Here is a 16,425-nt window from a genome sequence, read left to right as displayed (position 1 = left end):
GAGGTGCCCCAACCCCCTGATCAGCCCTGCTCTGTGCCTGAGAGGGGGGAGCTCCCCAACCCCCCGATCGCCCTTCGGCTCTGTGTGTGACAGGGGGCGGTGCCCTAACTCCCCTATCGGCCCTACTCTGTGCGTGACAGGGGGGAGCTCCCCAACCCCCTGATGGGCCCTGCTCTGTGCATGACAGGGGGCAGCGCCCAACCCCCTGATTGGCCCTGCTCTGTGCGTGACAGGGTACGGAGCCCCAACCCCCCTGATGGTCCCTGCTCTGTGCGTGACAGGGGCTGGCGCCGCAACCTCCCCATCGACCCTGCCTTGAGTGTGACAGGGGGCGGTGCCCCAACCCCCCAATCGGCCCTACCCTGAGCGTGACTGAGGGTGGCATCACAACCTCCCGATCCGCCCTGCTCTGTGCATGACTGGGGGCAGCGCCCCAACTCCCTAATCAGCCCTGCTCTGAGCCCGACCAGGGGCTGCACCTAGGGATTGGGCCTGCCCTCTGCCACCAGGAGCAGTCCTAAGCCAGCAGGTCGTTATCTCCTGAGGGGTCCGAGACTGCGAGAGGGCACAGGCCGGGCTGGGGGACCCCCCTTCCCCCCCGAGTGCACAAATTTTTGTGCACCGGGCCTCTAGTAAAAAAAGAATGGGCTCTATGCATACTAAGACATGCAATATCTCAAGATATTTTAACTGTAACCTTAAGAGAGTTGAAGTTCAAAAAGCCAGATGAAGAACACTATATATAGCAGGGGTCCTCAAACTTTTTAAACAGGGGGCCAGTTCACTGTCCCTCAGACCGTTGGAGGGCCAGACTATAGTTAAAAAAAAAAACTATGAACAAATTCCTATGCACACTGCACATATCTTATTTTGAAGTAAAAAACAAAACGGGAACAAATACAATATTTGTATTTGCATGTGGCCCGCGGGCCGTAGTTTGAGGACCCCTGATATATAGTGTGGTCCAATTTTTGAAACAATAACAAAAGGAAAGGTGACTCGCATATTAAATAGACTTGTAAATGCATATTAATATTCCCCAAGGAAAACAGGAGAAACTGAGTAGTGTTCTCTGAGGAAGGAGACATGGGGGTCAGGGACTCTTTGTATACTGAAGTATTTTCATTTTTAAATATTTTCATGCATTACCATGAGAAAGTAACTAAAACTAATGCCCCACCTAAAAGACTGTGCTAATGAAGGTGACGGATCTCTTCCCTCCTCTTTCTGTGTCCTCTCCACCATACACACACACTATGCCTCAAAATCCCGCAGATGGACACATTCTGGTTAAATCCTGGTGCATGTGCTGGTGTGTATTTTTCCCAGCCGCTAAAGTAATAATTGTGTTGTAAGGTCTGTAGTTTTTACAAGCATGGATTTTGGCAACCAATCTCCTGCCACTCAGTCCTATTGTCCCCGGTCGGTGAGAGCTGCCTCCAGGACACAGACCTTGAAAACCTCGGCTATTTCAGAGATGCCAGATTCCCTAAAATTGCTCAGCTTCTGTCAGCAAGAAACTGTCAGGCTTTTGGAATTGTCCTCAGAACGTGGGAAACACTCCCTGAGCGTTTCTAACAGAATTAGGTACCACCTGGGGCTGGGAAGCCCCATTAACACTCTTTTGTTTAATCTCTCTTAATTATCTGCCAAATAAATACTCATTGAAAAGGACATTTTGAATATGCCTTTAATGTTCAAAATGTGTCTCCCAACTATAATTAGTTCTTTCATCTTCCCAGCACCAAAAATTAATCTATCTTATTTACACAACTGTACTTCTGACTTTGTAAAGAGATATTACCTTTGCCAGTTTATAATCTTTAAGCACCTTGTGCAATAACTACAGGGGGTAGAATAGTGCATTTACTAGTCAGAGACCCCTTAGTGAGTGGTTCCCTTAACATTCTGTTTTATGAATATGTACAAGCTGAGATAAAGACATCCCAGGGACAGAGAAAATGGCAGACATAAAAATCTACTAGGGAAATAATGGCAGCACCTAGTGGCAGCCCTAAATGGGAAGACATGAAAGTTAAATGACCATACAAGGCATTTTCTAATTGCAACTCCAGTGAAAGTTCTGGTGGTGGAGAAGGCTGGAATTGCAATGGTCAGATTCTCAGTTCACGAGTCAAGTTTTATTCAGGATTGCTCTGCTCTCCAGGGCTGACATACCAAGGCCCAGAGGAACACAGTTTTTCTGTTTCTATAAATCCACTGTCAGAAAACAGTGTCCACTATGTTGGTCAGCAATCCTTACATAAGAACTGGTCGTTACTGCCTTCTAAATTTAATCCCCGCAGCACATTTCTATCATTACGTTATCCTTTTCTTAGACAACGAGAATAGCAGAATGTGCTCCTTCTTCGTTCCCGTACACCTACCAAGAACTGAGGATTTGCGGTTGTTGTTTGCATTTCACTGAATGAAACCTGATTTCTCCCCTCCTCAATTTTGTTTTAGCCTTATATTTTATTTGACTCTACTGAATATGTCTTTTATAGTAAAAAAACAACATGACGCCCCATAGTCATTTTGAACTAGGTAAGTTAAAAAAATATATATAAACAACCACTTAAATGATTTGATTATATTATTTCCCCCATAACATGGTTCAGCTCTTGCTCTTCTCTCCATGTTCAGATTGGTGTTATTCTCTCAGCCCACATCTCAGAACGAAGACACACAAGGAGCAGAACTAAGATGTTTAGGAGCCAACTTAAACCTTCTGGTTGAAATCCACTGGTGTTAGGATGGTTAGTTACTTCAACATAACTAAGCAAAAGCTGCCTTAATTAAACTGCATCTCAAGCAGCGTGTTCAGACACTGAGAACTCGTGAGTCCAGGAGGCTCAGGAGGATGACAAGAATTTGGGAATATCTGTATCAGCACGGACCATGTAAGGGAATTGAGCACATTGATCCTGAAGAATGGACTGGAGAGGAGGGTATAAAAAAAGGAAAGAACAGTATAACTACCACCACACATGTGAAAAGTGACCACATGGAAAAGTAGGAGAAAAAATATAGACTCACTCTTTTTGCTTTTAGAGACAGAACTAAGAAAACAAAATTACAGAGAGAGATATTTTGGTTTTATCCTAAGGAAGAGATTTCGATGAATTAAATCAGTAGTAGAATGAGTAGTCTTGCAAAATGATAGGTTTCCAGTGACTGTGAGACATAAAACCAAGGCTAGATGGCCACTACATATTAGAGGCATTATAGAAAGAAATCCTTATTTTATGAGAATTCATAATAGACAACCTCTCAGAACCCATCCAATTCTGATTCCATATATCCTAGAGAGTAACTCATGACTCTATATTTGGTTAGCTCTCTTTGATAAAGAAGAAAAGCTAATTTCCCTGGCAATAATCATCCATAAAACAGCTTTTTAGAATCTGTCATTTTTCTTTGTCATGAAAATATATACCTTTTCTTTTCCTCTCAATTCATTATTACTTTTCCACTATTTTCCCTAAAGGAAGTGGGACTTCTAAAAACCATTCTGTCTACTTGATCCTACTCATGAATGAAATGTAGAAATTATCTTCAAGAACACAGACCATTTTAGCAGTGCTAAGTATAATCAAACTAGGCAATAGGAAGTTTTCAACTCCATAAAAAGAATACAATGAATTTTATAGAAAACCACTAAAATTCCTCATTAGTATAGATGACTTAATTTGAGAAGACATCTTTATAACTTATTTGTCAAATTTCAGACCAATTTGTGAAATTTGAAGGCTGAAATAGTATATAAAATGTTTAAATACTGACATTTAAAAAATTCACATCATCTTCAAAACCAAATATTTTAAATATATCATTTCTTTATACACAATTACCAATAAAGGTCTTATCTGTAATCAGGACTACACTTCCTATGGTGAGAATATTTAGCTTATAGAACACTGTGTCTGAAAATGCCAGAGAATCACATTTCACTCTGCCTATCTGACTGGAAGATGGTGAAGATCAATGGAACAATTAAGTAAAAAATATTGTATCAATGTAAAACTTTTTCTATCATCCTCCTATATGTACCTCTACCTCACATAGAGAATTTTTCATTAAATTTCAATTAATTGAGGTATTTTAGAAAATGTGGAGACACAAATACTAAGTAGTTAACTGAAACAAGAAAAACTAACAATAATATTAATTTATACTATTTGGAACAATTAAGAAAACATTGACATATGATCATCATAAATCCTTCACTGCAGTGAACACGAAAATATGCATAGCCCATGGACACAGACAGTGTGGTGAAGGCCTGGGGTGTGGCAGGGACTGGGTGGAGAGGAACAGAGGGTGAAAATGGGAGACATCTGTAATACTATCAACAATATAAAATAAATATGTAAACAATTAAAACTTTTAAAAAGGCAAGTAAAAATCATTTGGTAACAAAAGCAGACTAATGTAACTGCTATAATAATTTTCTTTAAAAAGGTATAGCTACTTACCAACAAGTCTTATTACATTCAGTGTTGTATTTGTTAAGATGGGTGCATTTACTTTATTTAGACTGTAATCTGATTTCTTCCTGCTCTTGAGGGTTTCTCGAGAAACGCTTAATATAGAGAAACAAAGGAGCTGCAATTAGGGTTGTCAAGTGGTAAGTCAGTAAGCTATCCAGCTTAGGATCTATCCTTTATTCACTAACTAGTTATTGAAAATCTTACCATGTATCAGGTGGGAATAAACTAGTAGAGATTATTAACTTCCTCCTTACAGAACTTAAAGTCCAGAGGGGAAAATAAATTAGTAAGCAAAATAATAAAGTACTATAATGTACTTCTTTGATTCTAAGACATTAATTACCAACCACATAGAAGCTATGTCTCTTTAAAAAGCAGATGTTCTAGGGAAATTACACATCCAAATGTACCTAGCATCCTGATTTCAGATATGTAAATATGAAAAAAATACCCTCCTTACAATCTGAAGTAAGTATAAGATATGATGGTCGAGTCTGGGGTTGGGAGGTGGAGTCTAGATTTAAAGTAGAAGTGATATGGCAAGTACAAAAAAAAAGGGGGATAACTTGTACTAAGGCAGTGATGGCAAACCTTTTGAGCTCGGTGTGTCAGCATTTTGAAAAACCCTAACTTAACTCTGGTGCCGTGTCACATATAGAAATTTTTTGATATTTGCAACCATAGTAAAACAAAGACTTATATTTTTGATATTTATTTTATATATTTAAATGCCATTTAACAAAGAAAAATCAACCAAAAAAATGAGTTCGCATATCACCTCTGACACGTGTGTCATAGGTTCGCCATCAATGTACTAAGGTCAAAGTTAAGAGAGAACAGAGCATGCTCAGAGAAGTACACAGAGTTCACAAGACTAGCATCCTATCTAACAAAGAGGGAATATGCTAATTGACCTTCACACCATCACAAAGATGGCAGCACCCACAGCCAATAAGAAAATATGCTAATTGACTGCTCCACCCTCAAAAATGGCAGCACCCACAGCCACAAGATGGCTGGCAGGGGAGGGCAATTATGGGCAATCAGGCCAGCAGGGGGACCAGGCCTGCAGGAGAGGGCAGTTTGGGGTGACCGGGCTGGCAGGGGAGGGCAGTTAGGGGCAACCAGGCTGGCAGGGGAGGGTAGTTAGGGGTGACCGGGATGGCAGGGGAGGGTAGTTGGGGGGGACCAGGCCTGCAGGGGAGGGCAGTTGGGGGTGATCAGGCTGGCAGGCAGAAGTGGTTAGGGGCAATCAGGCAGCAGACGAGCGGTTGGGAGCCAACAGTCCCGGATTGTGAGAGGGATGTCCTACTGCCAGTTTAGGCCTGATCCCACAGGGAGTCGGATATCCCCCAAGGGGTCCCAGATTGGAGAGGGTGCAGGCTGGGCTGAGGGACACCGCCCTCCCCCCAATGCACAAATTTCATGCACCGGGCCTCTAGTAGAGAATAAGTGGGCAGACGAAGTGACAAGAAAGGAGTTACATAATGGCCAGATCACCAAAAGCAATAAAGCCTAATAAGTATGAACCTTATGTTGCATGCAGAGGGTGAGCCATTAAAATTTTAACCAGGTAAAGGACATGATCAAATTTGTATATAAGAAAAAAAATCTAAATTTGTATTCAAAAATGGATTAGAAGGGTGGCAAGATTGGAGACTGGGAGCCAAGATAATAATCTGGCACAGAGGTGATTTCTGCATGAACTAGGAGGCACAGTGAAACACAACGAATTCTGATAAATTTAAGAGACACTTAGAAGTTGGAATTGATAGTAACTGTTAACTGACTGACTGCAGTTAGTAGTTCACATTATTTATACTTCTCAGGCATAAGTTAGGATAGTGTAGGAGGCTGCATAACCCTACCAAAAATGCAAGTATATACACATATACTGGCAGACACATCTATCTTACTTGTTCATTTCAATTTAATTAGAGCTTTCCTTCTGGATACAATATACCCCAAACATGCAACAGAATAGTTCATATGCAACATGCATTCAGTTCATAATAGATCATAAATGTAGATTATTTAAATATTACACATATGTGAAAACCAATGGAAACAAATTTTCCCAATTAAAATATCCACAACTACATGACTTGCTCACTTTTGAGGAGAGATATTTCAAATCAATTAAATATAACTAGGTACTCTGGGGGTAAAATGTAGAGAAGGGTATACTTAAACCTGTCATTAAAAATAAAGTATATCTGTGGTTATTAAATGCTTGATGGTCATGAAATTAATTCACTTACATATCAGAATTAGGCCCACTTAACTGGGAGAAAGTGACAAAAAATATTATTTAATTCTTCAAGTTTTTAAAGAGGACAATTTATCATAAAGCAAAATTTAAGTACAAAAAGGGAGCCTAACAGAAGACTCAAATATTGAACATAAATGACATGGAAAGATAGATGGAGACTTTTTATATTTACTAGATTGAGGCAGAAACTCCACAGACCAAAACAAGAAAAAGACTACTTTTCTCCCGGAGGTTTTCTGATCTGTGTGAAGCATAAATTGCCTCCAAAGGCAGCATTGATCGTATAAATCGAAGGTTTGTTTTTTTTCTGCAAATACCATTGATCTCTAAATTAAGAGCTTGTTGATTATGTCCAATATTAAAGAAAAAAACTACATTTTTAGCCTTTCGAAAATCATTTATAAACATACTAACTTCTGTGACATATTATAATCAACATAAATTTTCAATTTTTGTTTTTTCTTACCCTTTAAAGGAAATCTTATGTGTTAAATGTGCAACATAAAATGCAAAATACCATTCAACCTGAGAGCAACTGTACCTTTTCACAGGAGCGTCACCTGTCTGCTCATCCACATAATCGCGTTTTAGTTCCTCCGGAACATCACTGTCACTGTCATACTCCTGATAGGCACTTTTTTCCTGTTCATCAGATTCATACTGAAGAAAACACAGAATATTCAAAAATGAGGATGAAAAGCCAACCTTCATTAGAGTGTTTTAACACAATAAAAGTATCCAATTTTATAAGAAGTAGTTATAGAATAAAGTTCTTAATAACTTAGCTTCATTTTGCCATCAAAAATCATTCTACTTTCTTCTTCATCATCCTACCTTAACCAGCTCAAAAAAAATAAATAAAATACAAACATTTTACCTACTAAAGCTTGTAAATATGAAAAAAATCAAATATGTACATAAAGAAAATAAACATCCTGCTAGGCCTTTGGAGAAAACAAAATGTTCATGTGATTTTTAAAAGTAATCTCTTCTTCCAAGTAGTTTCATCACAAGTTCTAACTTGCTAACTCATTGTAAAGAGGTTGAGTATACATTCTGGCACACTGGACATGTTAATGCAGCTTAATAAACACGCACAACACACGTGCTAATGTTCTATCTCATGATGATGAATGATTTAATTCCAAAGGCAACTTAAAAAATTAGGCTTAGCAACTAGGGACTACTGAGACGAAGAACAAAAATGGTGGATTTTTTAAAGAAAGGTACTCTCCTAACAGTTTCCCATCTTTATGGCACTATTGCCCTGTGCCAGCATAGGAGAGGAGTAGAGTCCATACACAGCAAAGGAAGCAATGGTATCATCATCATCATCATCATCATCATCATCAAATATTGTAATATGAATAAATAATGGCTAACATTTATTAAGTTTTAACCAAATACTCTGCCAAGTGCTTTCATGAATTATCTCATTGAATTTTCAAAACAATTCTATTAAAAGGTTTCTCCCTATTTGCCAGTTCAGGATATCAGTATAATGAAGAAATAAGAAGAAGTTAACTTAATTCATCAATTGTTTTCTGAGTCTCTAAAGCATTATGACAGGCCATATTAAGATGTGAATCCTGACTCTCAAGGACTTAACGCTGTACCTCAAAGATTAGATCAATATTAATAACTACAGACGGGCATGACAGGTACACTCCACTACTTGTACACAAGTAGTCCTGATGACATTCAGGAAGGTGTTCTACACAAACTCTCCTGGTTATAACGACAGGGCTTCATGATTCCACAGTAAAACAGATCCTCAGTTTCAAGGATTCTATATTTGCAAATTTTCCTACTCACTAAAATTTATTTGTAACCCCAACAATAATTCTTCATGATGCTTTCATGGTCATTCATGGATATTGTCAGAGAGGAGAAATTTGGGGGTTACCCAACATATACATTCCCAACTGAGGGCAAACAAGGTGTCACTCTTCCTTCTCGCATTAGCTCTCCTGCTGTAAACAAGTGTCCTTTTCATAGTCTAATTAGTGCCACATTTTTTAAAAATTTTGTACGTTTTGCTGATAATTCTACTGCTTAGAATGGCCCCCCGCATAATACTGAGTAAGTGTTACCTAGTGTTCCTAAGTGCAAGAGAACTGTAGTGTGCCGTACTGCAAAAACACATGTGTTAGATAAACTTCATTCAGGCATGAGTTAGTGCTGTTGGCCATGAGTTCAATGTTAATGAATTAACAGCATATATTAAATTAGGTGTTTTTAAGCAAAAACACACATAAAACAACAATACATAAAATGATCAGTTAATGAAAATGTTATGACTAGAGGCTCACAGGTACCTAATCCCATATTTCCCATAGGAGCAGTGGTTCTGTATTTGCTAATTCAGGGTTCATGGCGACTCTAAAAAACACAAGTGCCACAAACAATGAGAATCAAATGCCATGTGAGATTTAAATTGAAAAAAAATTACCAATATTATTTCAAAAATATTGGCGTGACTTTTAAATCCTTTCAGTTTAGTCTACTTTACCAAGGCAAATTTACACAAAGAATCAATAAATTGTCATTTTAAATGTGAGTTACTATAAAATAACTTCTACTTCATGATAAAAAGTGATAATGGTATACTTTCATGGCAATATTTTTTAAAATTACATTTTCACTAAACACAAAAGAAAATGCCAAAACTAAAATATGCATAACTCAACAAATTTTTGTCAAATTTGGACAGTTTTCAATTTCAGCTTCATCAAACCTAAAATAAAAGTCATACTGTTGCTCTAACCGATTTGGCTCAGTGGATAGAGCGTCAGCCTGCGGACTAAAAGGTCCCAGGTTTGATTCTGGTCAAGGGCATGTGCCTTGGTTGCGGGCACATCCCCAGTGGGAGGTTTTGCAGGAGGCAGCTGATCGATGTTTCTCTCTCATCGATGTTTCTAACTCTCTATCCCTTTCCCTTCCTCTCTGTAAAAAATCGGTAAAATATATTTAAAAAAAAAAGTCATACTGTTTCCTCTGGAAATGATGTTTTCCTCCGGAAATTATGAATATCAGAAGGACCCATCTAAATGAAATATTGTGAAAACATCCTGTAGGTTACTATGAAGTAAGAATTGCCCCATTGTAATTATGGAGAAACTGAGAGTGAAGGGCCACAGAGCTAGTAGAAAGTTTGCCTTCAAACACTTTCCATAAACTCACACTACCTCTACTCTATATTGTTTTTTTGAGCTGCTCAAAGTGTTATTAAAACATCATACTTCCAAATCCAAAAACAATCCTGCCAGGTAAGACATTATCCTCTATCAGGAAAAGGACATAGAACAAAATGACACTCTTAGTTGCCCAAGAGTGAAGTTGAGAAAAAAGTACAGAAGATCTATTTCCTCATGCATCCATGTTGTCCAACAAATCAGATAAATCCTATATAGTAAAATCCTAATATGCTAAGTGTCTGGTCGTCCGTTCAACCAATCAACGCATAATATGCTAATGATATGCTAAGGCCGCTCAACTGCTTGCTATGATATGCACTGACCACCAGGGGGCAGATGCCCCGAATGAGAGGTTAGCTTGCTGCTGTGGTCTGGCCGATCGGGACTGAGCGAGATGGTCCAGACATGCCTGGAGCCCTCCTGCACCCCTCCTGGCCCCAATTGTTCACAGGTGGGGTCCCTCGGCCTGGCCTGCACCCTCTTGCAATCCGGGACCCCTCGGGGGATGTTGGAGAGCCGGTTTCAGCCTGACCCCACTGGTGCATGAATTCATGCACCGGGCCTCTAGTATGCAATAAAGAACCTATACTCCTACTCCACTAATAATCTGGTAGGAACATCAAGTAGTCTAATAAGAACACAAAGTAAACACATAGGCAAATTTTATCATTCAAAAGGACAAGGTCAAGAAAGCAAATTGTAAAACCATTACCTGTACAAGTAGTATCACAGGAACAGAAGTAGTATATAGGTAGGGATATGGGTGGTGAATGGGTAAATAAATCTAGCCAATTACCTTGTTAATGGGTAGAATACTCTTCAAAAAGAAAACCTCACTTAATGTTCCCCAATATGTTTTAAAAACACCACCTACCCCATTAGAAGCCAGGACATCTTCCGTTTCTTCATCATTGTGGTTTGCATGGATTTCAAATGGATTCCCAACACTACAGTACTGCTCAAACAAGGTCTCTGTTTTTGAAGATGTTGAGGCTGGCTGCTTACTAGGTGAAACTGATGGGGAACGAGACTGTTCCATGAATTTAAATTCCTAGACATTAGAAAAGGAGCCATATACCTTTTAGAAACAATGAAATTCAAAAACATAAACATTCCATCACTGTAAATGTAGAGTTGGGGGGGGAGGGAATTAATTCTGATTCTTTAGGTTGTTCTCTTTTAAATCCTACAAGTTGTCTCAAAGCACAAACTCAGAATTACATTAGTCAAAGGTTTTCCTAAAGACAAATTCAGTTGCTAGTATCACTTACAACAGTGTTATCTGCATTAAGCTACTTTTGGCTTACTTTATGTAACTGCACAGGAAATTTTTAAAAATAATTTAAATTTGATAATTCTAAAAATTTTAACATAGCAGCAAAAGCATTAATAGGATATGGTTTTAATCAACAGTCTTTGTTAAAACTAATTATTAAGTTAAACACCTTGCATACTTATTGTACCATTTAAGATGCTCTATACAAAGTCATAAAAAACAAAGCATGTAGATATATCTTTGTTATAATGTTGTCTATAAACTTTCCTTGTTTTTAAAATTAAATTAAATTTAAATTAACTTTATTTTTTCAACACCATTTATCCCTTCTATGCCCTCTTCTATCTCCATACCATCCCCGTCTATAAATTTTCATTTATTTTTCTTCATATGCCAAAAAGCAGATAGCACAAACACACATGCTGAGGTCAGATGATAAATCTTATGGTCCTAGCTTGCCATTAGTCCATTACATTCCATTAACTTCCTAGATAATGTTGGGAATGTCACCTGGCTTCTGTGTGCCTCAATTTTCCCATCTATGAAATAAGAGGGTCACCTAGAGTGAGAGAATCACAAATGCTAAAGCAAGAGTTGTAGCTCCCAGTCCAAATCATGTATTTTCCAGATAAGGAAACTGAGGCAGTCTGGAGAGATCCAGCGCAAAGTTGAAGATCATGCAGCTAATCAGAGGAAGATACTGCATAATCCTAAAGTTCCTCCGAATTGCAAAACTATTGGACTGAGTATTTTTAATAAAAGTGTACTATATATTTTTCTTATACCTTTTAATTTTTAGTATTAATCCTAAATTTAAATTTTTTTCATATTCAATGATAATCTTCTTAAAATTACATTGGCTTAAGTTTCAAATGATGTTTATTGTCTTTTAAAATTGCAAATACATATTAAATCAGATTAATTATACTGCTTAAAAATCATGCCATTATTTTTGTAATTCTAAACAAGAAGTGACTATAAATTAAGAGACAATTTAAAAAACCACACAAGTCTATAAGAATCCCTGTTTCCAGGCAACCACTTTTTTTGTGGTTAGAACACTTAACATGAGATCTATCATGTTAAAAAAAAATGTAAGTGCACAAACAGTATTGTTAACTATAGGTGAAATCTTGTACAGTTGATCTCTAAAACTTGTTCATCTTGCATAACTGAAACTTCAAGGTAACTACTTAAAGAAGGTAAAGCTCACTTGGATGGAAATGTTTCAATGTACCTTGTAAAATAAGTTGTCTTATAACTATACCAAGTGTGTGTGTACTGGTTAAACACAAATTCAAACAAAATTATTTAAATAGACATTCTAAAATCAATGTTAGAATTTTAAATAATGTTAAGGAATCAACGTAATATATGAGTTCTAAAATAATTTTTAAATTAATGTTAATTTTCTTGTATTTGAAAGCAGTTATTAATCAATATGTTTCAGTTATTTAATATTTCCACATTAGGAAAGCAATATATAGAACTGGATAACAAGTAAGCTATTATACAACATAAGCATAAAGATTATCCCTATAAAAAAACTGTTAGTATGTATTCTTTACATTTATCCAGAATAAGAAAATTGATTCTAGAAAGCCATTTCTTCCAAAGACAAAAACTAAATGCACTGGACCTTCTAAATTTATACACAGTATCTTGACATTTGGTATTTGTAGTACAAAATCTATCACAAAAGGAATATTTATCTACAATGTGTTTCAACCAAGGGAAAAATCAGATCACTTAAAGATACTTCCACAGATGACAAATTCTATAAGGATTCCGGGATCAATTAACTAATAAAGAATAGTTAAGAGTGGTTTTTATATTTGCCTTTTTTATTTCTGAGGTATTTCCTCATTAGAGGCAAATTTATGAGTTGCAGCATAAATTAAGAACCTAGTAGTCCTTTGAAGAAATGACAAAAATTCTGTAAATATAAGCATTTTCATTAATGACCATCAAAATATAACTGTTTAAATTTCTGTGAAATTAAGTAAAGTGATTTTTATGGAATCATTAGAAAAAAATTATTTTAATTGTGACTCTTTTTAAGCAAAAGAGCGTTCTTGAAGTCAGTAAACTGAACTTGTAAAAATAGAGTTTGACATCCAAAAAGAATCCCTCTTATAAAAGAGACTTGCTATTAATCACTTTTATGGAAAAAAATACACTATTCTTTAATTTATTTTGTACATGCTCTCACATATTTGTGTTGGTTTTTTTTAAGGATGACTAAATAAAAGACAGATTTATTTGTTTTTAAGAAACACTTACATGAAGTTGCAAAATGCTGAAATTTGACTTAACGGGACAAAGTTCCCAGGTCTCATTCTCTAGAAACATTCTCAGTTCATCAAGCCGTGTTCTTAAAAAAAACAAACACAACAACTCCAAAAAGTAAGAAGTATACTATACACAAGAATTAAAAAATGAAATAAAATATAAACAATTATAGAAGATCATCATGATCATAATCAACTTTGAGAACCCATTCAGACCAACATAACACATTTATTTTGTTAATGTTATCAATCTTAAAAGAAAAAAAACTCTTATACTTACTAAATTACTTAAATATTTACTTAACTTTGAATATTTTTACTATATCACAATAATAATAATATACAGAAAATGACATTTTTATTAAGGGACTAAACCAAAAGCTACTCACTAAATCACGTACTTAAAATATCCTCAGCTAATCATATATCAATGCCAAAAAAATAACCCACAAACACGGGGAAATAATTTACAGAATTTATGAAATCATAAATACTAATAAATGCTTTATACTAAACAGCATAGACCATAATCATGCTGAAGTGATGGTGCCCATACCTCACACCATATATAAAAATTAATTAAAATGGACCACAGACCTAATGTAAGAACTAAAACTATAAAAGTTTATAAGTCTTACAATTCAACAATAAAAAAATGCCATTAAAAAATAGGCAAAGGCTTTGAACACCATTTCAACAACAAAGATATACAAATGACAAATAAGTACATAACAAGATGCTGAACATTGTCACTCATTAGGGAAAAGTAAATCCAAACGATAATGAGATACCACTTCACACCCATAGGATAGCTATAATCAAAGAGACAGACAATAACAAGTGTTAGCAAGGTTTTGGAGAAATTAGAATCTTTATACAGTACTTCTGGAAATGTAAAACAGTGTAGCCACTTTGGAAAAGTTTGGCAGTTCCTCAAAATGTTAAACATAGAGTTATCATATGACCCAGCAATTCCACTCTTCACTGGTTTCCAATGGCTGTAACAAATTACCACAAATTAGGTGACCTAAAACAATAGAAACGTAATCTCTCACAGTTCTGGAGGCCAGAGGTTTGAAATCAAGATGTCAGCAGGGCTACACAATCTCTAGACTAGGGAAAAATTGATTCCCTTTGCCCCTTCTAGCTTATGGTGGTTGCCACCATTACTTGGTTTATGGCCACAACATTACAATCTGCCTCTGTCTTCACATTACTTTCTCCTGTATGTGTGTATGTCTTTAGACAATAAATAAAGTAGAATAACGAAAGGAGACCATTAAATAAGCCAGTTTTTCCACTGCACGCAGCTTGCAGTTAGTACCAGGAACACCAGACAGTCTCCAGTTGCCTGCTAGATACAAAGCAATTGTTTGGAAATGGACATCTGGCATGCCTTAGTTCTATCAGAGTCAGTACGGCTCCTGGCTACTTCAGAGTTCTCTATCCTCTTCTATGTACGATTAAAAAGACACTCTTCTTTTGCACAGCAATGTGCAATGTGTACAAGCCAGGTCTTCTATTTTAGCAGGGCTTAAGTTTTGACAAAAAAAGAAATTTATAAATAAAGGCAGTGTTAGGGTTTCATGTTCCCTTAACACTGTTTTCCTGGGGCTTAACCAATTAAAACTTTTATTTTTATACCTTCTGAGGCTTAACCAATTAAAACTTTTAGTTTTAAACATTCTCCTCATTAAATGTATTTTCTTTCAAAACAAATATTTAAGTTTACAATTAACAGGGAACCCTTGTACTTAAACATACTTAATAATTAATATATCAATGGTTTAATGTCTCATAATCTTCTCTTCTAAATGGCAAATACAACTGTGATCAGATGTTGACTTCAAACAAAGAGAGAAAGCAGAATTTCAAATCCTGACTCTCCCTGCACCAAATAACAATAAAATCAAAACTGAATTTTAGAAAGTAAAAATACAGAATAAAAAGCAAGACTGAACTCAATTGAAACAATAAAATATATGTAAGGGACACAGCACAGAGTCCAGCTACTACCAAGATCTAATATACAAAGTGCCCCCCCAAAATATATACACACTTTAACAGCTGGTAGCTCAATTTTGAAAATGAAATGTATTTTAATAAACACTGCGTATAAATTTTTTGGGGACACACTGTATGTTAGCTCTCTCATTTAAAGCTGTTTTAAGTATACAATCACATTGCCATATGAACGTTATTTCCCATCTTCCTCCCTTCCCAAAGCCATTCCTAATCACCCTTTGTAAAGTTAGTAGTGATTGTTTTGCAAAGTAATGTAGTACATAATCTTCACTTTGTAGCTACACTCTGAATATTGTGCCCTCTTCTCTAGAAGCCTTCTTACTTCCAAAAGGCAGATGGTTTCAAGCACCCTCACTGAGTGCTGCCTCTACTGGTTTAACTTTGTTGCTAGCTCACACATATGGTCAGGCATAGCACAGTGGCCAAATCTTCTGGTGAACCCTGATGTAATAATCATCTTTCACCCATACAGAAATCAGTTCAATAATTAGCTCAATATTTTGAGACTCTCAAGACAAAGATTATATTAAAACTGACAATGAATAAGTAATGAGATATTTTATAAGATTTTTGGTAAAAAATCCTGAACCATCTAAAAAGAGCTATAAAGAACATACATATACTTTCAAATTCAAAAGTAATTGTTTTAAACCAATTAATGGTAAAAGTTTAATTAGAAATAGACTAAGTACCCTCAATACCTAAATAAGTCTGTTCATATTTTATTAAAGTTCTTACCTGTGGTAGTTCTTAAAATAATTGACACTTTGCTTTCTAATAGACTCTTGCAAAACTTCAGATTTGCTACCACAAAATTCTTCTCCAACTTGCATCAACCTAGTTGGATAAAAAGATTTATATAAATTTCATC

General features: G+C 36.3%; 1 protein-coding gene across 10 annotated transcripts in view; it reads right to left on the bottom strand.

Annotated features, from left to right (window-relative positions):
• VPS50 (VPS50, EARP/GARPII complex subunit) overlaps window positions 1-16,425 on the bottom strand; it is a 125,666-nt gene that overhangs the window by 41,029 nt on the left and 68,212 nt on the right. For 8 of the 10 annotated variants that reach the window (XR_002828278.1, XM_006084955.3, XM_023750715.1 and 5 more), the window contains 5 exons: window positions 16,293-16,391; window positions 13,522-13,612; window positions 10,837-11,013; window positions 7,307-7,425; window positions 4,479-4,585 (listed from right to left, as the gene is read on the bottom strand). Coding sequence is in view for 8 of the 10 variants with exons in the window: in XM_006084955.3 (XP_006085017.1) it covers window positions 4,479-4,585; window positions 7,307-7,425; window positions 10,837-11,013; window positions 13,522-13,612; window positions 16,293-16,391 (593 nt within the window). In the remaining 2 variants the exon portion in view is untranslated. Of the gene's footprint in view, window positions 1-4,478; window positions 4,586-7,306; window positions 7,426-10,836; window positions 11,014-13,521; window positions 13,613-14,168; window positions 14,342-16,292; window positions 16,392-16,425 lie in introns of those variants that run through there. The other 2 variants (XR_002828279.1, XM_023750721.1) reach the window with 2 other exon arrangements.

This window comes from Myotis lucifugus, unplaced genomic scaffold (assembly GCF_000147115.1).
Source record: "Myotis lucifugus unplaced genomic scaffold, Myoluc2.0 scaffold_15, whole genome shotgun sequence".
Taxonomy (NCBI): Eukaryota; Metazoa; Chordata; class Mammalia; order Chiroptera; family Vespertilionidae; genus Myotis; species Myotis lucifugus.
This window is presented reverse-complemented; position numbering and strand designations above follow the sequence as displayed.